Source organism: Anguilla anguilla, chromosome 13 (assembly GCF_013347855.1).
Source record: "Anguilla anguilla isolate fAngAng1 chromosome 13, fAngAng1.pri, whole genome shotgun sequence".
In the NCBI taxonomy this organism is placed as follows: Eukaryota; Metazoa; Chordata; class Actinopteri; order Anguilliformes; family Anguillidae; genus Anguilla; species Anguilla anguilla.
The window spans coordinates 38,871,188-38,898,664 of record NC_049213.1 but is presented as its reverse complement, the minus strand read 5'-3'; the positions used below and the strand labels follow the sequence as shown (position 1 = coordinate 38,898,664).

Genomic DNA, 27,477 nt, shown 5'->3' with positions numbered 1-27,477 from the left:
TTACGTTGTGAGAACAGCCTCCTTGGTACAGCGTGTACAGACGACAGACGGTAACTCCACTCAGAAAGCACATCTGTGCTCTGGCCGTCTATTGAAGTGTTTAATAAATAACAATGTTAACAGCAGCACAACAATAAATGCTTCATATATATATATATATATAACATAACATGCAGTTTTCATAACTTAAACAATAATTTACAGAGTGAAGAATGGTGTGTGTGTGTGTGTGTGTGCATATGTGCATGTGTGTGCGTGTAGGTGCATGTGCATGTGTGTATGTGTGTGTGTGTGTGTGTGTGTGCGTGTAGGTGCATGTGCATATGTGTGTATGCATATATGTGTATGTGTGCATGTGTGTGTGTGTGTGCGCGTGTGAGAGAGTGTGTTTGTGTGTGTGTATGTATATATATGCGTATGTGTGCGCATGTGTGTGTGTGGTGGTGAATGTCTGGCTGGTGTTTAGATGATCAGGCTGCAGGTTCAGCGGGGGGCAGCAGGGGGCGCTGTTGGCACGGTGCGGGGGTCACTGCCTCCAGGACTTGCGGCTGAGCACGCAGACGCAGGCGGCGTTGATGCGCACCAGCCGCCAGGCCACCAGGCTCTTGAAGGAGGTCATGGCGAGCACGAAGGTGTGCGTGTTTGTGCAGTACGAGTTCCAGTGGCGGCTGTCGATGCCCAGGCAGCTGCCCGCCCCCGCCCCTGCCCGCCCGCCCCCGCCCCCGCCCCCTCCCCCGCCCCCGCCGCGCATCGCGTGGCACGTGGTCTCGAAGAAGTACTGCTTCTTCACGATGTTGTTGACGCGCACGTCCGGCAGTACCGTCACCTCGTTGCCCGTGATGTCGATGGCCGTGGTCTTGTTGCCCACCCAGTTGCTGACGCTGTCGCAGACGGAGTACACCCCCCGGTGGCGGGGCTGAGCGGCGCGCCGCCTCACCCTGGCCCCGCCCCCCTCCGCGTCGGGCGGGTGGGCGCTGAAGAGCACCCGGGGCGAGCGGTAGCGCCGCTTGTTGAAGAGTTTGGGGTCCACGGTGGGGATGCCGTCCGGAGACTCCACGAAGAGTTTGGGGTTAGCGCCAGGAACGTTCCTCAGCGGCTCGTCGGAAAGTTCCGGGCCCGCTGCCGGGTTCGAGAAGGGGCTCGCGTCGGGGGGATTCGGATGCGGAGCGGGGACAGACGTGGGGGGTTTGGGGAAGAGTTTCGGGTGAAGAGTTGAGCTGGAGCTTGAGGCTGCGTTATGAAGTTTAGCAGCAGTGCCGTGCGCTGATTGGAGTTTCCCCGCGAGGAGTTCGGGGTCCGTCGTCGAAACAGAGAGGTTGGTCGTGCTGTGGGGGGTCCCGCCTCCCGATGGGGTGCCTCGGCCCCCTCCCAAGCCGGACTGGGCGCGGCGTTGGCGGCTGGCCCCCCCACCCTGGACCCCCCCTCCCATGTTGAAGACCGCTCGAACACTGAACAGGAAGAGCAGTCCCAGCGTGGTCGACCTCATCAGCTCGCTTCCTGTCCACAAAACACAGGAAGTCAGAGCAGAGCAAGGGAGGGGGATGCAAAATCCAGGTCCAGAAAGTAAAAGTCCTCCCCAGTATTTTGTTCCAATCACCTGGATTTATTAACTCTGCCAGGAGGTAGAACTAATGAGTGAAACCTGCTGGGTGGAAGAAACACATGGCAGGACTTTTACTTTCTGACCCCTGGAGTTTCCCCCTCTGGTGCAGGGGGAAAAAACAGAAACCGTTTCCTGTACACAGCAAGGACCCCAGGCAGTGAATATGTCTGCATTAATGGAGAAAACAGTCCCTGCAAACCATGCCCCTGATGAACTTCACATTTAATACTATGTTTCTGAGTGTAAGGCCCTTTACAGGGACACCAGGAGTTTTTTGCTCTTTTGCTATGGAATTTCCCCCCAGTATTTTAAAACTTTACGCACTGGTTTGAGATGCTGTTGAAGTGACAGTGGCATGGATGCCATACTTCACAAATCATATTTCATCAGAGACTCTTATTTGGGCCAATCATATTTCACCAGTGACTCTTATTTGAGCCAAACGTATCGCTGTGCCATGGACAGCAAAATTGATTACTGACTGATCAAGTCCACGGTTGACAGCACATGGCAGCTGGTAACCATCTATTATGTGGTCAATTAGGCTTCATTCCAAGAGAATATTTCTCAAAGGTTTTTTTCCAGCAAGATGGCTCATAAATCAAAATGTGGTCGACTGCTTTGCTCTAGCAGACAATTTAAATTTTGTGTCATAATTCTGTTTATACACCACATGCAAACATACATACAGCTTGTAATTATGTGCTGTCAGATCATCGATCTCAGAAATAATGACAATTTTAAAAATCACATCTCAGGTTGTTCAAAGAGAAAATATAGGTCAGGAATTTGCTTGGATGAACAAAGAATTTCAAAAGGGTCATAAGCACACATTTTGCTTATTCTTATATTCCATGTCATAAGGTAAACCGAAAATAACACCAAATTATTTTGTCAGCATTCTGTGTACTTGTTCAATCAAAACATTGTGCATAAAGTAGCCTTAGCCTCGTATGGTCTACATCAACCATATTTCCTTCGCAACCATTTTTAGATCTTATTTGTGCTGAAATCATTTCAAATACAACCTTAGGTGACTGAGTTTTGTGAAAATAGTCCATAATCAATTGTTTTTCTTCAGTGATTTATTAAATAATGCGATCTGGGAAAATGTATTTTTTCCCCAAATATTTATTAAAATGGAAATGAAATATAGAATAGATACACATGTATTTTTACAAATGAGTAAACTACAGAATTTCTGAAAAATACACTGAATGGTGTGCATTTAGGAAAAAATATTTAAATATTTTTTAATGCATCTTAAATATAGATGCATACTCTTTAGCTCTTAGTGCAAACAACAACAAAAAAAACAATCCTTAAATATAAAGGATTCAGTAACTACATTTAGGAAAGATCTGCACTCAATAGTTTTAGTTGAGTTGAACTTCAGCTAAAAGTTAAAGTTTCAGCATGCTGCCTTCCCTCATTAGTGAAAAGGTGTTATATGTTGATGGCAGTCTTATATCCCTGACTCTACAGCATTGCCACAGGTGTACAGGCTAATTAGTGGGGATCTACCAATCAGATCCTCTAATTGCAAGTAGGCCATGAACAAGCACTTAACGCATGGCAGCAAAAGTAGTATATATTTTAAATATAAATAGATTGCAATCTATCTGCAATTTGGTTAAGGAAACAAAAAAATTCAGTTAATTAAATTCTGGAAAGGTCCACACTCAACAATTCCAGTTAAAATGAGGTATATCACCTTCATCAGTGAAATGGAGTTATATACTGATGAGAGTCTTATACCAAACTCCGCAGCCTCACCACAGGTGTACAAGCTAATTAGAGAGGAGCTATCAATTAGAATCCCTATTTTCAGGTAGGCCATGAACAAGCACTTAACGCCTGGCAGCAAATCCAAAGATTGACAGCACACGACACCATTTCACTGAAGGCAGTGTTAAAGCATTTGAATCTTTTAGTCTCAACTGAACTTAAAGCAATTCAATTTCCTTTACTTTACATTAAAATTCTACATCTGCCCTTGAAATCTGATATTCTGTGATTAAACAATAAAAATGTATCAAATCCTGTCACCATATTCAGTTCCTTTAAGGACCGAATTGGTATTAATCAGCAATTCTCATTCAAATTCAAAATTGACCATATATGTGATTTGTTGTGTGTGTGCATTTATTTCTCATTATTTCACCACAGTTAGTTGTCCTTTCTTTCAAATAGGGTGACCATACATTGGATTTAAAAATAGAGGACAGGGGTTGGGCAGGCAGTACAATTGTAATACTATGCTAATTATAATACCGCCAAACTAATAGTTTTGGTCCCAAAACAAAGAAATCAAGGACATTGAGCACCCTAATGTACCCCCCCCCCCAAAAAAAAAAAGTTTGTGCATAAAAAAGCACAAAATACGAACAGAAAAAAATCTGTGTCCACTGCAAAGTGTCCGTTTTAATTTTGTTTCTGAATGACGGACAGGGCAATGACAGAACAGGCCGAAAGCAGAGCATTATGGGAAGGCCTTGGCGATGAGACCATAGGCTCGGAGCTCTCTACGGTTGCCTGGAGATGTCGTTTTCCGTACGTGTACTGTACGTGAATCCCGTGGGGGAAAGCATCGCATCATCGCCAGCGCGCTGTATGTGATCCAGCTGTGTTTTCCTCGTTCGCCCAGGTGTCTGAATGACTGCGCCGAGAGGAAGCCTCTCTCTCTGCCCTTTCGCTCTTCTGTCTGTTTCTGCTATCAGATCACACACGAGCTGCGGTTTATTGCAGTGTAAAGTACACAAAAACGATCCTTATTGTAAATGATGATGATGAACTAAACAAACACGACTTCTGGATTGGGCTCATTTCTTTCGGTTGGAAAGGAGATGCGTTTGTCTCTGCTAACGATGATAAGCACGGCGAACGGACCCTTTGACCGAGAAAAGGGACGATGTGAGCCTCTTAACACCTAAAAAATCTAGATTTTCTATTTTGTTTGTTATCCAACAAACGGGAAGACATAAGCAGACGTCCACCACGATGGAACTATACTAAACAAAGAACACTGGGCCTCATTCACCAAATCTGCACGATCGCATTTGATCGTAAACTGCGTGCAGGAACGTTTCCAAGTACATTTCTGCATTCATACGTTTTTTTCTTAACCCGTACTTGTTCGTGGCTATTTCCTGTGAACGGGATTGCGCATAAAATTTTCAGACAGTCAGTACTCATCATCTCATACACCTGGGATACGCACAAAAACAAAGGTCTGCACATGTGTCATGAATCCCATATTGGTTCTTGGTAGGAACAAAGTAACAATAATTTTAGAAAGGCTTTGTGAATAAGGGCCGTTGTGAAGATGTTAGCAGCAAGGCTAGCAGCTGATTCTGTAGGATCTGCCTTTTGCATTGCAATACCTGATCGATCCTCAGACATAAAAAAACACATTATTCATGGCCATCGCTTTACAGTTGACGCTGCACAGATCCACTGGCCGTTATATGGATCTGGCAGTCCTGTCATAAGTGTGCACTGCCTGCCTGTTCCAGTGATTAAAGGATGAGCAAGCTGCTCCTACCCAGAAATAAATAAATAAGATATATTACAGCTCAACACCTGCCTCGCTTACCTGTGGAATGCCTCCAGGTGAAGTGATGCCCCCTGTTGGGCTCCTAGAGAAACTGTCCAGAGCAGCCCACGTCCCAAGCACCTGCCATTGGGACTGCCCCCCTCACACACTTCTGCCACCTGGCCCCCCTCACACACTGCTGCCCCCTGTGAGAGAACACACACACACACCCATATACACACACACACACACACACACACACACACATACACACATATATACACACACACCCGCACGCACACATGGATGCACGCGCACACAAACACACACATATACACACGCAGGCACACACAATCACACGCACACACACAAACACATGGGATATTAGGGGAAAATTGCAGTCATCTTTCAATTAGCATTTAATTCACTCCAGATGAATTAATGTCCTTCCTGAATGATTCAGCTGAAGAATAAAAACTCCAGCAATACTCCGGCAGACCCTGAAGCCCAACGGGACAGCCCAGTCCGCATAATGAAACCGCAAGCACATGAGATAAGACACTACATTTCCCAGCATCGCATAATTAAGCTCCTACAAACCTGCAAGGCTGCTGGGAACAAAGAAAGCAGTTAAGCAGTTTCTCTTTAAATAAAATAAAAACTATACAAACAAAATGTATCATGTCTGAGTCATTAACTCCGACTGTAATTTTCAACTCATCATTTTCCCACAGGAATAGTTTCAGTTTGACCAATTTTTTTCTTGTGATTTGAATATAATTTCCAGTCTCAAGTGATAATTTATTGCATTAACAACTTTCACTTAAATGAAAATTTAAATTAATTAATTAAATTTACATGAAATGCAGGCGAGAGACCTGAAATCACCACACAGACGACACATTTTTAAAAACTTTCTCTTACAACAAACAAGGAAAAAGAATTCAGATGTCCACTGGAGTCTGTGTGATTTTTAAAAAAAAAGTTAAAAAAAATTTGTCCCTGGGATTTTTGTCTACATTCCACCAAACATTTTTTTTTTCATAAGTTAATACTACTTTCTCTGCAACAGCAAATTGAAGCTTCAGACACTTCCTAATCACCAAAGAAAAATCACTTTCCTATGTTTGTTTTCATTGGGAACCCCAAATCCAGAAAAGGAGGACAAAGTGTTGAAATCTGCTTTGCTTTTGACAAACATGGCTGCTTTGGCCATTTTTTCCCATTCAGGTCAGTGGCCAACGCAATTTTCTCACACACTAGAGGATGTCAGATGCACAGTCCCTCTCTGACACGTCTGCAGCTCTGTGTCTCCTTAACTGTCAAAGAGTCGCCCCGCAGGGGTCCATCTGGGCCAGAGGAGGTAACTCAGGTCCGAAACACGTTCCTCCCGCTCCTGCAGAGGGGGTGTGCATGTCCTGCTTAGTCCCGTACAGAGGCTCTTTCCAAAAACACTGACAGCCGAAGGTCACCTCAGGTGAACTGCGTAGCACCGTCACGTACTCCGCACTGAGAAATACACCGGTTTCAGTAGAGATTAGTCTAATGTTTGATGTTGGTGTCACTCTAATAATCATACCTGTCTTTAAAAAAAAAAATTAATATAGGCCTCAGTGATCATGATATCTCTCAGGATCACCACAGTCATCCAGTTTGATCTCAGCTTTTGACAGCCTGACAATTTCAGTTAGTTTACAGGGTGCATTCATAAAGCAATACTTTGGGAAGATTCAATGGGGTTTCAGTCCAGTTCAAGCACACACAGAGCAATGGCCTTTTTACCGGACAGATATTCCGTATAAAAGTCCTAATATTCCATTATTTTCTTCTAAGCGGCATGCATTTCTGCCTCTCTAAAACTCCTAAAATGGTAGTTGGGCCATATAAACATTTTCTTCTTTTCTACCGTGGGGACACGAAAATCCTGCTGGCCAATAAGTTACTATTCCAGATGTAAATATCAGCATGTTAGCAGTTGTCAGAAACACCCCACAGACCTACGACTTCTCTTGTGATTACGCGTCACGTGACTGGAAGAGATTTGTCTTTGCCGTGTCGTCCGAGACCACCTGTCAAGTCGCAGAAGTGCCCTGGATTTCCCACGCGTGACCTCTGAGCACAGCTGGGAAATCTCCAATCGGATCTGCGTTGATGTCTCTCTTTAGGCTGCAAGAAATTATTGAGTGGAATCTCAATCGCTTTATGCTGCATCCAGATTCCACAATGGATACTGTTTATAGTTTTTAAATGCACCCAAGGAAAGCAATGATAGGAGCACAGAACACAGTCCTCAGGAGTAGCTCTTAGAAGTACTTATAACAATGGTGAGTGGGTCCAGCTCATCTATCCACACATGTCCTGAGTTAAAATGAGGATCTGAGTTCATCCAGGAGGTGCACCCTGTGTTTCAACAGCGCATTTTTCACTTCATAATAATAAAATTAAGAAAAGAAAGAAATTATTATATTATTTATATTTTCCTGTGGGGTACTTTCATGGATCAGTTCTCAAGACATGAAAGTCGGGCCAGACAATAGTCGTTTCAGATGTGCAATTTCCAATTGTTTTCACCACCACCCCCAACCCCCAAGATTCCTCTTGTGAAATGGATGTTGCTTAATTTGAACCAGGAAAAATAAATTGAGCTAGCATGCTCGCTTGTAGAAGAAAGGGGCAAAACTGTTTGTAGGGCAAGTTCATATGCTGCTGAAACTTAAAACAGCCCTGTATTTGAAGAAAAAACAAATCTGTGAAGTATGTGTGAACTTTTTAAAGATTAGTTGTTGTTTTTTTTACTTTTTAAAGTTGTAACAGAAACTAGGGATTACATAATGTCTTGTAATAAACTTGTGCGCAGTTCTGTTGCTGCATTTGAGAAGATTTTACTGCATTTGCATGAAGGTCTGTTGCTGCATTTGTGAAGATGATGCCGCATTTGCATGTAGTACTGTTTCTGCATTGGTGAATATGTTGCTGCAGTCACGTGCCGTTCTGTTGCTGCATTGGTGTGCAGCAGTGCAGTGTAACCTGTACGTGTGTGTTCAGCAGGGGGTGGCAACCTGCAGCAGCTTCAGTCACTGGCCACTACAGATCTGTGATGTCATAATCACAAAGGCTTGTGATTGGATGGTCATGGGCTTGCATCCCAAGATTCTTCCCAAGAAGAGTGCTGGGGAATCCGTGAACTGAAGACCGTGTGAGTCAGCTACAGTATTAAGCACATTTCACAGCTTCACATGAAGCTGCTCTATAGGGGGGCAAAGAAAACCTGCTGATTCTCTTACAGACTTGCCAGTGTCTGTGTGTGTGTGTGTGTGTGTGTGTGTGTGCGCGCGCGCGTGTGTTGCAGGATCACCGTTTGGCCACTTGAGGGCAGAGCAGTGAGCAAAAGCAAAGGCTAGAGGAAGATTTTGGAGGGAATCCATATTGAAGATTTGTTTTGGTTTTTTGCTTGAGATCTTACTTTTGTTCCTGGTGTCCTGGTCGCAAAACCTCCTAATACAAAAAAAATCTCAAATTTGGTTGTGCTAAAAAAACAAAAAACATGTTCAGTGCTCCTGATTGGCCAGTGCAGGCTCCACCCCTCACTCTAACAGAACATTGAGCAGTTAAGAGAGAAATATGAATGAACAGAGACATTTCACGAGAGGAATAGAAATAATCAAACAGGAAGCTCTGAATAGCCACAAATTTCTGAATAAATAAATATCCAAGCTCTGTGCAATGTTGTTAGTATTAAATAAGGTATTAAATAGTATTAAATAAATGACTATTCCAGAACATTTTGTAAACTTTGTATTTATGAAGCACGAGAAAATGTTCACAGAGCTGTGTTATGCACATACACGGTAAATTAACAACAAAATGGCAGGTCAGTCTCACCTGCAACCTTTTAGTTGCTCTTTAGTCAAATCATTTAATTTTACTTAATTTCTATTTCTATTTCACTATTTGAAATCCCATTTATTATGATTCAATGCTTTTACCATACAGAATGTTCTGTTCTGCAATACAGTGTTTTTATACAATAAAGCATTTTCATCTCTGTAAAAAATGATCCGTAATCCACATAAAAATGCAGATATATACTGTATATAAAAAGGTGGAAAACAAACACAAATACATTTCTTCTTCTTCTGCTTCTTCTTATTCTTATCAATCATAATAATAATAATAATAATAATAATAATAATAATAATAAATATGATTGTTATTAATGTGGAATTTAGCCTGTTACTACTGAAAGAGTGTTGCCTTTCCTGTTTTACACAGAGATTAGGAGCCCACTTTGATATTATCTCAAAATACTAACTGTGTTATCAGTACTAAGCCTTTAATGAGCCAATGTTGTGAAAAATAACGTGCCAAAGTGCTATATTTTTGCAGCACAATCAGGGCAGTAACCCCTTATCGAAGGTGACTCTTCCAGGAATGCAGCCCCGCTGCTGGGCTAACACAGGAAGGGTTCAAACCCGCACGTTGCTTCAGTGTGTCCCGTCATAAATTTACCTGAGCTAAAATGCCTTGAGGGGCAGATATTATTTATTTTTTTGGATTTAGCCACTTCACTCGGGGATTCCGTGGTAAATCCACGCTTCCTGAAGGACATTTTTTAACGTTGACTTGACGAGGAGCAGGATCCAGAGTCTTAATACTAGTTCTGCCTCTCCCTCCCAGAAGATCTGTTCTGCGCTGTCTTCTGTACATTCTGTTTGGACACCACGGTTGTAAATCTACTTATGGAAAGTCTCAGATGAAAAATATAGATTTATACCTGGTTTCAAGAAATTCCACGGCCATTGCAATGTGATTTTAACATTTAGTGAGCTCACTCAACAGAAGTAAACACCAAACACATTATGGAACATCATCCATTTTGGAGATGTTTCATGACGCCAGGGTAAATTTGCAACAAACATCACATGAAATAATTTGGACCCAGATAAAGGATGTTTAAATTTTAGATACACGAACAGAAATGAATGAATGATAATCCCAGTTTTTTTCACCTTACAGGTAATATCCTAAACATGCGTGCATGCCACTGGCACCGATCAGCATTGCTACCCTATTGGCCTGTTTATTCTTTACTTCCCCTCATTAATATGTGATGGGGGCCCTAAACAAAAATATTCTTGTGGCCCCAAAGAGCTCCAACATAAATCACACTCAGCATTTAAACCTGAACTGTGTGGCCCAGGGACGGATGTGGCCTTAAAAGACTGCATAGAGTGTTCACGCCGGCAACCGCTGTCGGGTTTTCTTTTACACGCTGCCACATCGCATTTTACAAAGGCGCTCACACTGCAAGCTGTTTCGTCCCCAAGTTTTGAACACGTATCTGCGCCTGACTCTGTTTAAAACTTGTTGAACGTACTGAAAATGTTTCACACTGTATGCAAAATTATAAATTAGCATTATAATATGAAAGTCAGCGTGAAAATGTTTTTGTACAGAAAGCAACCTGTGTCGGGTTCACTGCAGGATCTTCCACGTCCTTGGCCTTGTGTGTCAGCCAAGGTGTACCCAGTAAGCAGATGTGCTTGTGTTAACCCTTCACGATGTGAGATCACAAATATGTGATTAGAACGCTCTTAACGGAACATTCTAATGCTGATGTAACAATCACCACTGGTAACTTTAAGCGATGGGGTTCCAGAACACTGACCACCTAGAATTTTGAAGAAAAGAAAAAAAAACCTAGTTTTTCAAAGGGTTAATAAGCCTTGGCTGACAGAAAGACTGATGGGAAAGCCACGGTGGTGAGCTGTACACTGAGCCACTGTGTCTGACTGCGCACACGTGCATGTGTACCGCCTGTCTTACTCCCAAATGGACAACAGACAGGCACCCCCCCCCCCCCCCCCCCCCGCCCCCAGGGCTAATGAGCTGGCGCAACACAATCTGTTACATTATAGCAGCTGGACAATATTTTTACGCAGGTCTGCACGCAATGTGATTACTGTGTTACCACAAGCGAGAGTGGTGTGACTGGGAAGCAATTACTGTACACACAGCTTCTGCATTTATATGCAGGCCCTGCGGGAAGTGGTGTGAGGTTTTTTTGGCGGGTTTATGGGTCGAGCTAGAAGGAATAGTGGTGTGAGGTTTGGGGATAGCAATAACATTCAGGCTCAGATAATGGGGTTAGGGGACTTGGCCTTGGAATATGAAGAGACGATCATACTTGACTATTTTCGTGCCTGCACCATTTCATTATATTTCACAATTAAGCCCATGGTAAAGCTATAGTCAGCTACGTGCCATACGAAGCATGTCCCGTACTGTCATTCAGAGTCAGATTCCACCAAGCAATGCCAGTCACTGTATATGGGACCTGCCATCTAACATGGAGCAAGCTCAGAGTAGTGTGCTTACAGCAGTATGCAAAGACTATTTCCCACTGTATAGAGACCATTTTCATCTCTACAAAGACCACTTCCCACTATACAGAGACTATTTTCATCTCTACAAAGACTATTTCCCACTATGCAGAGACTATTTTCCTTTCTACACAGACTATTTCCCACTATACAGAGACAATTTTCCTTTCTACAGAGACTATTTCCCACTATACAGAGACTATATTCCCCTACACACAGAGACTAAGGGAACCATAATTCGGATGCACATTTGGGGTGTAAATACATATCTGCAAGTGCCCTGGCAGGGGATCGAACCCCCATCCGCACGGGGAACATCCGCATGCCGCCCAAGAGTCAGCCTGCACCCCACATCCCCAGCCTCCAGTCTTAAATAGGGCAGATGAAATTACCCTGAATGAAATTAGCCAAACTGTTTGAACAGTATATTCATACAAGCTCCAACAGGACCTTTCAGATGAGAGAGAGAGAAAAAAAAAGTGACTTTTTTTTTTTTTTTTTTTTTTATTATTTCCTTTGGCAATCACTACAGCTGGGCTTTTAAATAAACGTCACTGCGTGCAATTAAAGGGTGAATTTTCTTTTCTTTTTTCCACCTGACAACGTGTCTGTTTTCAGCAAGTTCAGGCAAAAGCCTCATTACTCTAATTGGGCAGCTATTGAATCATCAGTGCGGAGATAATATGACTAACACTTAAAGGTGGGGGGGGGGGGTCATGTTGGCATGAGAGAGGTGTGCTGGAGTAGGACCTGAGTCCAGGGTTCACTCTGACCAGGCACCGCTAATCACAGCTCGGGGAATCACTTAGCCATATCATACACAGGCCTGTTACTGATATGATGATGTTGATTATGATTACAGCTCAAGTGATGATGATGATTATTATTGTTTCTTTGTGTTCCTAAGACATTATGATTACCCTTATTCTGCATTTATTCCAAATGCATTGGATTGGTAGGTGTTCCAAAGTTTAGGCACATACCCCCATACCAATGCAGGAAACAGGGGGGAAAAAGACAAATAAAGAGGTGTATTGCTGCTAACTACCCGATGTTTATGGGAGTGCACTTACTTAAAATCAAAATTGCTCTAACCAACGGTATGCAGTACAATACATAGCATCAGTCAGAGGTGACTATAGAAAGAATTTTAATAATTTTGTTTGTATCTTCAGGTTCGAAAAAAAATAAAAAGAAGAAACTACAGAAAGCTATAAAACCACAGGCAAGAACAGTAAAGCATAACGACAAAGTCCCATAAATTGCTTAAGTAAACACCTAAGAGAGAAGGTTCTACCATTAACTCACTGTGCTGTAAATACCGTGCATAAACACAATAAACTCGTGTTTAAACTTTAACTGCAAAACGCTGTAAAACCGTACCCCGCTAATGTTTAACGAGAGCGAGTCGAAATTCACCGGTAAAAGAACCGCGCCTGGCATGCACGCACTGCGCAGTAAAAAGTTGGAGCGGAATCCATACACAACGTCACAACGCCGCGGAAGAGCTGTCAGGACGATGACAGCGCGCGCATAAACAAAACCGCTGGCTGGGGGTGGGGTAGGGGGGGAGGGAAGGGAAGGAGCTGAATGGCTCACCTTTAATTGTTTCCATTCAAGATGTTGCGCGGCCCTGTCTGGCCTAGATACGTTGCAAAATATCGCAAACAGCAGCCATTGGGTATTCATCTGACGCAGCGTGGAAAGCTCTCCAACCAATTCCTTAATGTGACTGATCGGTGAACCGCGCTTTCTCATTCAGCAACGTGGCACAGCATCGTGTCTGTAGCCACGCGGCGATTTTGATATTTTTAAATGCCCGGAGCAGGTTTTGGAAATTACGCGCATACCCAAAAACTCAAGTCACCTGATGTAATTCTGTGAGAAGCCAAAACTAAAGAGAACGTAAGTGCGCTAAGCATTTGTGAACATGCCCTGCAGGGGTATGCGATTAGTATTGCGCAGTACAGGCTTTCCTTTGGGCCCCTTGTTTTTAATATGTGTTGAAAAAATGAAGGCTACAAGCCTTCCGCCTTTCTGAGTAAATTTAAGTCAAGAACTAATTATAAGGTAACCAGCTGTAGACACGCAGACATTCGTTATGCGTAATTAAGACAATGGGCAGGATTCAGTCTTATGCATTAGTTAAGGCATAAGCAGTTTAATCAAATAAAAAACAACCCTTTCTGATTAATTTCGTGCCACATCACTATACAATGCGTTTTTCTTGCCATATTGAGATGCGGTGGAGGAAGTCAGGTTTGACCAACCTTTTAACCAACTCCAGATGCTATTTTTTTATTGATTGCCTTCAAACAAGTATTTTTCCCCCTGGAAACCTTTCCAGAAGTCTAATGGCATGTAGGTGGTTAGCCATGTTTTCAAGCTGATTATTTATTCAAATAACTTCTCTGTATTTTTCTTATTACCGTCACCACAGAAAATGATGTTCACGTGCGTGTCGTGATCAGCGTGCCTAATACTGGCTAGTGTCAACAGGAAAATATGCTGGAAACAATGGAAATTAAATTAACTTGTGCATGTGCTGTGAATTAATGCTTGTATGTGAGGGCTTTTGAACGTGTGCACACCTGGACAGGATGTACGTCATGCAACTTTTTGCTTTGACAGAGGCCATTCTTGCAGTATGTTCTATTTACCCCTCAGAATAAAGTAGTCTTATTAGGCTATAGCCCATTCTGAACATATCTTTGCATAATGACAGGCTATCTGTCATTATGCAAACATTTGGTGCAGTGCATTCTGCAGATCAATTTCAAGTACAGAGCCAATCGGATTATGCTGATTTTTGCCCATTGATCTAGTTTGCCATTATATAACCAGCCGTTACCGGTCAGTGACGTTGCTTAAGAATTTCTAATTCAAAATGACCAGCGTCACATTCGCGGCTGACGCGTTGATCGAAAAGCACACTTTTACTCCGGCGAGCACGCAAACCACGCTTTTGCGTTTAGCGCAGCCCGCCTGTAAGCAGCAGCAGGTAATCATCTCAGCAGATGTGCAGATTTATGCTACATCCTGAAGTACAGTATACAACTTTCTTTGTCTCCTTTAAATATGGAAACTGGATCCGTGGCCTCGCGGAGCCTCTTAAATTCTGACTGCAGGACTTCAAAGGTGATTACCTTTCCACACGCCTGACGTACGGCGGTGATATACAACGTCTCCGCCCTGCCATTTCCCCTTTTCCCCGTTGCTCACCTTGCTTCGCGCAGGGATCGCTTGAGAAGCACCATACGTCCCGCTCATATGAAAGGCACAGAGATCTTGAAATGTGCTTAAACCAGTAAAGCCAATTCATTAGCCGTGACACCCTAATCCCTTTGGGTCACTGCGAGGTTCATATACTTTCTGGCAACTGTAAAAAAAAAAAAATGTTCTGGATAATTTCATAATTAAACAAAAAATATTTGAAAGAAACACTGTTTGCTTTGTTAGTGTTGCGATTACAGATACGGGTCTTTTCTTGGAACGTGAATGAATTGCTGCGGTACCGAAAAGGATGTTAACTTAGGAGACTTGAGGAAACCAGGCACGTTTTACATTTACTTAGGAGTGACAGCAATGCTTCATCACACTTTGAGTCTAAGGATTCATCTGGACTGAGTTTGTAAAAATAGGATGAGAGTTCCAAACTTTGGTCCTGTGGACCCACTGTGTTTGCTGGTTTTTATTCCAATCATTACTGCGGCCTCTGAATTGCATTAAGCTTCTAAGTGATGTTAACTAGACATTTTACTAATGCCAGCTGGCCTTTAGACCACATTATGTCAGAAATGGCTATGCACACTATGAAGAGAGATCCTAAATGTTTCCAATTCATATTCCAGTGGAATGTGACACATTCATATTCAATTAGTCAGATATAATTTCTCATACTTTCATTCTCTGTAGTATTCTTTCTGAGAAATGGCTCCTGTGTAAAAAGGTCACATTTTTATTGGTTCAATAATAGACCAGCAGGTGAAATCATCCATCCATCGTCCATTATCTATACCTGGGCAGGGTCATGGGGGGTTTGTGGGAGCTTATCCCAGCATGCATTGGGCAAGAGGCAGGAATACACTCTGGACAGGCTGCCAATCTATCGCAGGCCACCATTCACTACGGGAATTTAGAGTCTCCAATTAGCCTACCTTCATGTCTTTGGACTGTGTGAGGAAACTGGAGCACCCACACAGACACGAGGAGAACACGCATACAGAAAGGCCCAGATTCGAATCCCTGACCGACTTGCTGTGAGGCGGCAGTGCTACCCACTGCACCACCTAATTCTAATTGCTGACTGGGAGGAAACCTGGTCACTGAGACTTAAGCATTTGTGGTAAATGGATGAGTTCAGACACAAAGCAAATCACAACAAGTCCAAATCTGCCTTGTGTTAAATTAAGTTTAGGGAAAATTAGTTTTCAATTTTTTTGGCGACTACTGTCGATTTTGAATAATTTTAATTGATCAAGAGGTTGGTTGTAACAAAAAGTGGGTCCCCCAGGGACCAAGTGTGGGGTCCTCTAGGATTGAACCATAATGTGCGTGTGTGTGTCCATTCCTGGTTGAAAATTTCACACCAACTCATCTTCAGACATTCATGGCATTAAAAATGGTGGTTAACGTTGAAGCATAGAAGACTGAGGAATGGAATTCAATTAAGTGGTTCAAAATCACACCAGAATATTGAATATTCGCAGATAAAAGATGACAGATCACCACGATGGCATGCGCGGTTTGCAATGTGCAGATGCTAGCAGCCATTTGGGCTCAGTGACAAGAAGTTCTTCCATTCAGTCCAGGTTCAGCCGGGCTAGTTGCCAGTGCACAGCAGAAACTACGCCAGTTTAAAAACATCTTGTTTATAACGAGAGCATGAAATCAGAAGTCCAATGCTCTGTGCCAGCTGTAGCTGGAACTTTATTTAATACTGAAATATTGCAGGGTGGTGCTGGACCTAAGATACGGTTCACTTAGTTCAGTTACAAGTGATCCCAGGGTCAGTAGGCAACGGCTGGAGAAAAAAAGAAACGTGGTTACAGACCCAGATACCTTAAATATTTTGTTCAGAGGAAAGACACTTCAAAGGCAGCTGCCATTGGATATACCTGTGGGGCATTCCGGGAATCTAGCCGTCCAGGTGGGCCTAGTATTGTCTCTTTGGCTAGCTATTATTTAACACTTGTTTTGACTTGGAGGGTTTAGCTGATGACCGCTAGACACTGCACGCTCACTTAACATTCTCTTTCTCTCTCTTTTCTCTCCTTGGTGCGAGAGCGTGTGACTGCTAGACTGCCTGAGACACATGCAACAGGCTGCCTCACCAGGAGCACTGCCCAGCAGTATTGCAATTGCTCAGACTGTATGTACTAGGTTTTGAGCACTGGTTTCAGCCTCAGTTTTCCCGAATAGGAATTGTTTCATTTGGCATTGCGATAAAGTGGCTTTGTTGCTATGAAGACAACACAGCAAAGATATGGGGTGGAAGTCGAATGCACATCCTTCGCAAGGGAATTCTGGGAGAGGTCAGAGTTCACAAAACGTGTGGGTACTCCTACGGCTGTTACCATATAAAGTGCAGTCTTACTGCAGTGTTCACACAAAGTTCTAGTAAAAAACCAAATAAAAGGAAAAGCGCTCCTCAGTAAACTGCCACTTTGATGAGTCTGGGACGGCGGGCAGAATTTTATCTTAAAAGGTATCGGACACAAGCGCTCAATCAGACGCCTCCATAATAGGAGGACTTGCACAGTTCGGTGAAAGACGAGGAAGACGAGCGTAGATAAAATCTCCCGTTAGTTGTGTGTCGGGTGCATTCCAACGAGGCTGCGCAGTCCGTCACTTTCACCCCCACGGAGGGTCATCGCCCCGAATGGCTTTGTGATGTTTGGCAGCTTTGCCTGTTCGCTGACCCGTGATGCTCTCTCCAGTGATCCTGGTCCCCCTTCTTACATTACAGGTCAACCCAGGGGAGGTGCAGATTAGCCGAGACTTCGAAATGTCCCCCTGCTGTCCCACAAGCCTGCGGGCCAGCTCCTTAAAAGAGATCGCAGAATTAAGTCTTTAAAAAATCCCTCCAAGTCCCCCAGGCCCTGAAGGAGGAGGCCGTGAAGTTTCGTCCACTTGCCTCTGGATAATCCAAACTCAATGGAATGATCCTAAGAGGTTTATTGTAGTTTTCTTCAGCCTGTCTTAAGCTTCTATCTCTTCCCTTAAGGAGACTATCACCTGTTGAAGCCAAATTTCCGAGGATAATGTTGGATGAATGATCTTCATTGCCTGGCCATTTTTTCTATTGTATTTTGCATTCCGTATGGGTCCAATTCTTTATGCTTTTTCCCCCCCAATTTTCTCGGACTAAGCAGCTGCTAGAAGATAGCAGAACATAGAATGAAATGAAAATATCCTGTACCATTTCTCGAATCTTTTAAAAATGTTTGCAAAAAAACATGGAGTTTCACATGGAGTTTGCCTCCCCCCCTTTCTCAATTGTAGTTATTCTTCAAGGTAGCACTGTTACTGAATATGAAACTGCAACCAGAATGATTATCCTTTTTGCTTTATTGGAATCGTAATGGATGAATGAATAAATAGATAAATAAAATAAAATAACATTTTAAAGAGGCCTTATCTAATCTGATATCTAATATAAATCTAATATGTATATATAAAAAATTTAAATACATGGTATTTTGTTTAGGCCAGGAATATTGTCCTGGCAGCAATATACAAAGTCAATAGAACCAGATTTCTGGAGGTGCAACTAATGACAATAAATAAATATGCATTAGCCTGCATTTTTTATGATTATTAGTCCACATTCTGAAATGCACTGAAATTCTGGAGTGATTGATATAGCACTGGCTCTGTCCCAGCACACAAAAGCAGTGTGGGAGTACGTTTGATCCAAAGGTTCGCACTGAGACTGTAAATCAGTCAAACAGATGATTTACTGAAACTCAACAGGGAAACAGAAGAACAGGGTAACAGAGTCAGTAGATTATGACTCATGAAGTACAAGTGTTGTATAAATGCCAGGCAAGGATAAAAGTTGGGATAGGAGAAGCAAAATGACATCTCAAAAAATTCAGAAAATGTTTTTTTTTTTCTTTTGCAGTGAAAAAATATAAAAATGAGAAAATTATACCATAGAGGGCTCAACGCAATATAGCACCTTTGCATTCAAATTTCAAGATTAAATAATGTGCAAGCCATTTAGAGAAGGACCATGAAGTAATTCATTATTTTATAGGGCTAAACAAAATTGGTATTGCATAAAACACACTAAAACACATAAAAATGCACTAAAACACGTAAAAACACACTAAAACGCATAAAAACATGCATTAAAACTCTCACCGAGGTACAATATAAACTCTTTGAGCAAATCATAAAATCCATCTATTGACGCCAACTTCAGATAAAATGGGCACATGGAAGATATACTTAGCTTATTTTTTAAATTAATTAAATTAAATTAATTAATTAATGTAATTCTAAAATGACAGCTTTACTGTCTTGGCTTGTATGGTAGTTAGTGTAATTTCTGTGCAAATATTGTGGAATTTTAGTTCCAGTGACAGCATTCCATGGAATGTTGATTTTCCCAGAATGCTTTTTTCCTCTTTGCCGGTAAGAAACACTTCTGAACTTGGTGAAATATTTCACTGTTAACCACTTGAGTTCTGAAATGTAAATCTTTTTTTGTGGCAGTGTAAGATTTCCAGTATGTCGGAAATATATATTTGTCTGGGCCGCCACTTAAAATCAAGAGGGCTCTCTGTCTTCTCCTGAATTCCTGGAGAAATGATTTTGCCAAATGTGGAGTGGAATCCTCCCTTCTTATACAAATGGGTCCAGCGGTTTAGGCCACACAGTCACTGGACTCGTGTGAACAGAAGCAGCTGGTTGAGAACAGAGCAGCGCTAAACGCCGCCAACGCAGCGTGCTGTCGGGCGACGGACACACGTACACACGCTCAGGGACACGAGCACGGGGGAAGATGAGCTTTAGAGAGCAGGGAGAAGTCAAGGGTGTGTGGAGGATGAACCCCGGGTCCACCATGTTGCAATCCCAAACACTTACTGAACACTCACCCATAAACTCAGTCCCAAACACTTACTGAACACTCACCCATAAACTCAGTCCCAAACACTTACTGAACACTCACCCATAAACCCAATCCCAAACACTGAACACCAACTCATTAACCCAATCTCAAACACTTACTGAGCACTAACACATAAACCCAATCCCAAACACCTACTGAACACTCACCCATAAACCCAATCCCAAACACTTACTGAACACTAACTCATTAACCCAATCCCAAACACTTACTGAACACTAACACATAAACCAAATCCCAAAAACTTATTGAACACTCACCCATAAACCCAATCCCAAACACTTACTGAACACTGACTCATTAACCCAATTCCAAACACTTACTGAGCACTAACACATAAACCCAATCCCAAACACTCACCCATAAACCCAATCCCAAACACCTACTGAAGACTCACCCATAAACCCAATCCCAAACATTTACTGAACACTAACTTGTTAAACCCAATCCCAAACACTTACTGAACACTAACACATAAACCAAATCCCAAACACTTATTGAACACTCACCTATAAACCAAATTCCAAACACTTACCCATAAACCCAATTCCAAACACTTACCCATAAACCCAATCCCAAACACTTACTGAATACTCACCTATAAACCCAAGCCCAAACACTTACTGAACACTCACCCACAAACCCAATCCCAAACACTTACTGAACACTAACCAATAAACACAATCCCAAACACTTACTGAACACTAACACATAAACCAAATCCCAAACACTTACTCATAAACCCAATCCCATTTACCCATGAACCCATTCACAAAAATTTACCAAACTCTCTCTTATCTGTACATGTGTCACTGAACACCTTTTTTTTTTACCAAAGAAAGACAAGAAAGTAAATACTTTGAAAATGTTTACATAAAAAAAAAGTTGAAACCAATGAAAATTAAACAGATTTACATGCTGCACTGCCTCCACAGTGAGCATCCACACAAATTAACTATAAAAATCCTGATAAATAGAAGTTATTTTTTACGACTTTTAAGACTATGGCTTTACAGCTTGAGGACTTATGGGTCTAGGACTGGGTTAAGGAATTTGAATAATGAATAAGTTAATGACCTATTAATGGAAAATCATGTAACAGTTAAGAGCCCTTTCCCTTAACCTTTAAGATTTCACAAGGTGATGGAGAAAGCCTACTTTTTGGCTTAATACACATTTAAATTGTTATAAATGTGTATATGTATAAATGGCAAATGTCATGAAACGAACATGACACCCCAGAACCTGTGATCAAATGATGTACAGCAAAGCAAAAAATAACAGACTTTTCATCTTTCTGCCTTGAAGGCTACAACATTTTCCCTTTTTTTTTTACCCCCTTCCGCCCCCCCTCCAACTCTCCTGACAGTAATCCCTGGATCAGTCAGAAACAGGCTGGGGGGCTTTGGCTGTCCTGTAATAAAAGTATTTGGGGGGGGGGGGGGGGGGGGGGGTTGGTGTTCCATACCACACCTCCACTCCCACAGTCCGGATGGACCTTTCTTCAGTGACTCATAACTTTTCATTCAACAGTAACCACAACAATAACAACAACAATAATAAAAAAAAGTCTTCCAAAATACTGGCAGATAAAGAAACTTTTTTCTTCTCATGACATGCCCTCAAAATGTGACCCTTGCTGGTAAAAAGAGATGCAGGGAATTCAAAAACCACAAAAACCTTAAATTGTTTGAAATTGAGAGCTTTGCAAACATTTCTTACTTAAATGGCTCTAATCTTTCATGTCAAAAAGTTTCCTGTGCCTATCATTACACAGAATATACTAAACAGCGTCGTCTTTTGCAAAGCTGGACAGTCTCAGTGTCTAGCTACAGCGTCTGAGAGCAGAAGCGTATTTTGCTGTTGAAACTGTTTCCTGGCGGCTCTACAGTTGTATGTACGCCATGTCAACACACATGTAATGAGCTGGCTTGTGCACACAGTAGAGCCCCACGCTGGAAGGGGGGGGGGGGGGGGGGTTTGGGGGGGTAGTCTCCAAACACAGCACTTCTTACACCTGAAGAGACGATCAGAGCGTGAGATTTAAAAAATAAAAATAATATTTGATTAATGGGAAAAAAATTAAATGAATAAAGAAGTAAACAGGGTAGGGTGGCGGGGGCAGGTGGGGTGGGGGGGGTAACATCTGTGAAGCGTAGGGGTGCAGTGTCGCCCCTCCCTCACTCACGGCGTGCCTCATTACCCGTCCTGGGTGGGTGCACACGAGCGGTTTTACAATGCCGGCCCGCAAGAAGAGACCCCCAACAATGGCAAAGCTTTAATTCAGACTCAATGGGAAACTGGATCCAGGTCATAAATAATCACGCACATCATTGCATGGGGTGGGGTGGGGTGCGGTGGGGTGGAGTGCAGGATGGGGGGTGGAGGGTGGGTGTCTTTATTGCCGTCTGTAATTAGCAAGACATGTTTTAGAGAAGTTTGAACATGGTTGGAGGAGGGAGAGGTGGGGTGGGGGGGGGGGGGGGGTAGATATTCCTACCTGCATTAAAAGAGTCTATTGTGCTTCAAATTTTAGATTTGTTCAGACAACACGCCCAGAGAGGTTCTGTTAGATTCCTTCCTCTCAAATCAAGGCTTCTGGGAAAAGCAGTTCCTGTCAGACGTCAGCTCTCTGCCAGGTATTCAATTTTACCGCTTTAGTCGCCGGTTCCACAAATCGATCGAAAAAACCATAAAACTGTAATTTTTTGCCTTGATTTTTAAAAAATGGTCAGTGCATCAAGTGAACACTCCACCTGTCATGTGCACAAAGTCCCTGCCTCACCCTCTACTCCAGATGACAGATAAATATGCCAGTCACTGGACGCTTTCTGTTTGTGTGTGCAACTACCAGTTACTCCAGATTACAGATAACTTTACAGTCACTGGATGACTTTTGAATATGTATGGGACCAGCAGCTACTAAAGATGACAGATAACTATGCCAGGCACTGGATCTTTTCTGTGTGTGTGTGTGTGTGTGTGACTACCAGTTACTCCAGATGACAAATAACTATGCCAGGCTCTGGATCTTTTCTGTGTGTGTGTGTGTGTGTGTGCGACTACCAGTTACTCCAGATGACAGATAACTATGCCAGGCTCTAGATCTTTTCTGTGTGTGTGTGTGTGTGTGTGTGTGCGACTACCAGTTACTCCAGATGACAGATAACTGTGCCAGGCACTGGATGCCTTCTCCGTGTGTGTGTGTGGGGCCACCAGTTGAATAACTGGAGCGGTTGTGTGCACAGGGTTCAGAGCAGTGCTCTGTGGCCCAGAGTGGGAACGGGCTTTGAGCGACTGTAACGCGATGAGCCTGGTTCCCCTTTGAAGGGGGAAGTTTGTGGGGTTCTCTGTTGGCTCTGGGGAGCAGAGCTATGTGCATTTTCCTATTAAAGTCCGAAGCCCCCCCCGCCCCCAAACTTACTCTCGCAGTCAGTTGCAGACAAAGGGCTGTTTTTACACTTGTGGAAATCACTCATTAGCCATTTAGCGAGTGGGGCCACACTGTACATCTCCACAGGGCTTTAAACCTGGTGACTACACTTTTATTTCATTATGTGACCATTTAGAGCTCCCTCCGCAGAGCAGAATCTTTAATGTCTTAACGATAAGAAGGGGAAAAAAAGAGTTTCTCTCTGTGTTCACAACAGCCCATCGAGCGCAGGTGTTATGATAGCAAGTGGCAAGACCCGAGGACCTTCTCCTCTCCCTCTCAGACTGCACGTTTTAAGGATTAACGAGCTCTCTTACCTGTGCTGCGCCTCTGGTCCTCCGCTCCTCGCAGGTGAGAAGTCCCAACAGCCTGAGGAATATTCCCCCTCACACGATAGTCCACAGGTTGTTATTTTAATTTTATTTATTTATTTAATTTTTTTTTGTTGTTGCACAAAAAAAGTTGTAAAAGCCAGGTCCCTTTTTCTTATTCACTCCTGCTCCACAAGCCCTTCCAGTCTTTGGGAAATTGATTGCTCTGAAAGTTAGTCTGAGCGGTCTCTCTCTCTCTCTCTCCCTCTCTCTCTCTCTCTGTGTCTCCCTGCGTCCCCCAGGTCCTAGTGTCCGCCCGCCCTCCCCGCCTCCAGAACAACGCTCCCTCTCCTGAGCCGAGAGCTCACGGCTAGCCGCGCTCACCCCGCTTTGCGCTGGCCCTTTATCGGCGCTCGTCGGCATGGCGAGCGGGTGATTCACTTGTGTGTACATGCCGCACGTTTCCCCCCGCACGTTTTGCCCGCTCCGTCATGGGGTAGCGTTACTCACCGTCATGTCGTCAGACGGTCCGGTCGAACTTTCTCTACCCCGACAAGGTTTCCCTCTGCATTCCTGGATTCTGACACACCAGCTGCGCAACAGTCTGCTTATGAATAAGGCTTGGAATATTTTTGTTTTTCATTAACTGGCATCTGCAATAAAAGCGGACGGGGGGGGGGGGGTATGTGGGCTAAATGACTTCAGACATGGTCCAGCTGTATGACTGGACATTTTGAATATCAAGCTAGTAAAGTCATTCTAGATAAGGGCCTTTGCCAAACAAACAAACAAAAAAAAAATAAAAAAAAGGAATTACCACGCAATGAGTCTGTCATTTGCAGACTCTAAATGATGCACATGAAAAAATGGGACATGATTTCCTAATAACGAAAGCTGGAAAGTCCAGGGGTCAGGAAGTAAAAGTTCTGCCATGTGTTTCTTCCACCATGAACTCAGCCAACTGATTTCACTAATTTTTCCTACTTCCTGGCTGAAGAATTGAGATGTGATTAGAAATCCAGGTGATTGGAACAAAATACCAGGGAGAACTTTCTGCTTTCTGGACTTTTCTACCTCAGCTGATGACTCTGTTATAATCTGCACAGTCAATTGTCCGAGTGCTGTCTAAAGAGTCAACATCAGTTTTTTTTAAATTAAATTTCTTGGTCTGTTTGTTAAGTTGTGTTAACTGTGTCCAGAAATAACTATCTGATTAAACCATGTGGTTGTTTTTCATAGTGGTGAAGACCAGGAATGAACAGAGATCCAGACCCATGTCTGAAGCCAAGTGAATTCTCTGGAAATGACAATGTCCTATTTCCTGTTGAGTAACTTGTTACCATTTATTTTCGATCTGTAGAATTCTTCTGTAGAATTTCAAGCATATATTTTGCAGACACACCCAAACAAATCAATGGTATTAATAAGCAAAATATAACCGTCAGGTCTCCTTCTCCCGTTTGAAACAGGAAATTAAATCTTTGGGTTTCTTTTTTCAGTTTCTTTGGTTTGGACACATCACCTCCGCTCTGGTTGTTTTTGTTCTGGTTTTTATCCTGTTCAATCCCACCAGACTGATCTCAAAATGAGTAACGTAAACTAGGTTACCGTGCATAAACCCTCCATTCATTTCAGTATTTGTGCATTCGGCACAGGAATTTCACCCACAGTGTGCGCTGGAAGAATTAAAGGTGCCAACCTGGACCATGCGCGGGGTTACATCAGTACATCTCAGAAGCCAAGGATTACTTGTGGAGGAGACGAATTATGTTACTGTGATTAATGTTTTTTCCTGAAATAAGCAACTAAAGAAAACCTCTAGATTACATCCGCCATATCAGCTGAAGAAAAGCTTGCGATGTGCGGTTTCAGGAGAAACATAAACAACAACCCCGCTAGCACAAAATGTTATTGCGAGCTTTTACAGCATCGTGGCACGTTTGTGCAGGGTGATAAAACTATGTTGTAGCAACGTATTTACAATGTGCCTATTATTTTTCACCGTCCCCAAACCACAACTGTCAAGCTACACTGTAAATAGATTCAGAGATTCAGATCACGCTCCCATAACTTTCCACAATAAAGAAATGTTTGTAAAAAGGTTTCTAAAATAAGACGGATCAAAACCGTACGCAATCTTACTTGAAACATTAAACAAAAAAAAGCCACAATAACTTTCTGCACTGGCTGGTAAGCTTGTGGACAAAAGTAGAGAGAGAAAGAGAGAGAGAGAGAGGGAGGACTGCACCTCACATTTTATGAATAAATAACTTCTGAAATCTGCACTCATCGTGTTGGAGGGCTGATGCTTGGCTCCACACTTTACAAGAGCCCACCTGAAAGAGTGTTTTTTTTTTTTTTTTTTTTTACAATGTGTGAACTGTCACTGGCCTAAAAATGGAGGTCAAAGTTCACGGTGCTTATAAGTGCAGTATCTGGGCAGATGTTTGGTTCATCGGGACTGTAGTACCGTTCCACAGCTGGTGGACCTTCACTCTGACCGATGTCTCGAATGTGAAAATTTACTGAACTGTGTTTGACACCAAAACCCTGTATCCAAGTGGTTTCTTGGATTCATTCTACAGAGATTTTTTTATTTTTGTTTTTTTTAAATTACTTGACTGGAAGATCTTTGCTTTCTTGATCCTGCGGGACCTATTCTTGATAAGTGCAAAAATGCAGAAACCACATTTAATTTCTTAAAGGAAATGAAAATCAGAGTTGGAACAAAAAATAAAGGCGCTGATTCAAGGCCCATTTATCCTTTCTAATAAATGCCAGTGTTATTTTTATTCTTCAAAAAAAAAAAACAGTTAGGCAATCGCTGACCTCAGGCCCACACTTGACTTTAAATGAGCGAAAGTTAAGGACAACTGCTCGTTTGAATCGAGGTCTGTTTATTTTATTTTTAATTTTTTTTATTTTTACTTTCTTTCTCCTTCTGTTTTTGCTGTTACTCGTACTTGTTACTAGTTAGTTCAGCCTCCCTTTCTTATAACAGTGTGTAACTTCAGTGTGGACGGGTGTGGCTCTGGCCGTCTTCCGCGCAGAGCCCTGGGTGTACGCGGAGGATGCTACGCTAGAAACCGGGTACAGCGCGAGGTGCTCATCGCCCATCATCCAATCACGTTTCCCCCCCGGAAAACACACACTTCAAAGGCCGCTCCGCACAAAAGGCTTGGGTGTGGTGTCAGTGCCATGGAAACCACTACCTGCACAGAACTGCACGATCTGCCCCCAAACCAGCTGCGTGCCTTCCATCGCGTTAACTCACTCGTTGCCAAGGACACAAGGCATGATTGACATTTTGGCATTCAGCAGATACTGTAACCCAAAGCAATTTCCACAGATTACATTTTTATTTTTATTTTTTTTCTCTGCATACAGTCTATTCATACAACAGGGGATTTTTTTTTCCCCTCACTGAAGAAATTTAGGCTAAGTACCTTTCACAAGGGTACAGCGAGATCACGTGATCTGGGAAACGAACCCACAACCTTCGGTGTACAAGCCTAGTCCTCTGCACTGCCATGCCACATGCCAAACCACATGCCAAACATAAAACCAAACAGTATCGCGTTTGTATAACATCCTGATGTAGTGTCACATCAGACAGGGCTGGTTCTCCTATATTTCATATGAATAATGCAAGATAATAATGCAAGAAGAACTGTGCTTACCTGTGAGACAGTTATCCAATGTAGTATTCAGTGACTGAACACAATTACTTATAAATATATATGAGTATATATAGGTATATGAGTGCTGTTTTGGTTGGTTAGTCAACCCATGAGCAATAAAATCTGGTAATATGGTACGCATGGTCAGAAGCCTCACGGTTGGCACGATGCGTTTCTCGCGGAGTGATAAACACGTTCCACGCGTCCGCTGACGCACCACGCCGATCTGACGTAGAGCGACTGTCTGGCGGATTTGGAAAATGTTTGAAAGTGGCTCAAATGCGCTCCAAAGAGTGTGAGTCAAACTTATCAAATTTCCCAAAACCAACAAGATATGTTTTTCTTTACTTTGCTGGTTACTAGTCAGTCATCTTCCTCTCATCTTTTTTTTTGGC

General features: G+C 42.8%; 1 protein-coding gene across 2 annotated transcripts; it reads right to left on the bottom strand.

Moving 5' to 3' along the window:
* Positions 1–391: 391 nt before the first annotated feature.
* LOC118211653 (beta-nerve growth factor-like) lies at positions 392–23,633 on the bottom strand. 2 transcript variants are annotated; one of them, XM_035389023.1, is made up of 3 exons: positions 23,409–23,633; positions 5,199–5,344; positions 392–1,497 (listed from the first exon to the last, which is right to left on the bottom strand). In XM_035389023.1, the coding sequence occupies exon 3, from the start codon at positions 1,484–1,486 to the stop codon at positions 527–529; it is 960 nt and encodes a 319-aa protein (XP_035244914.1). In that variant the 5' UTR covers positions 1,487–1,497; positions 5,199–5,344; positions 23,409–23,633; the 3' UTR covers positions 392–526. The 2 variants fall into 2 exon arrangements, with proteins under 2 accessions (XP_035244914.1, XP_035244915.1); XM_035389024.1 differs by lacking the exons at positions 5,199–5,344; positions 23,409–23,633 and adding an exon at positions 2,952–3,017.
* Between the last annotated feature and the right edge of the window lie 3,844 nt (positions 23,634–27,477).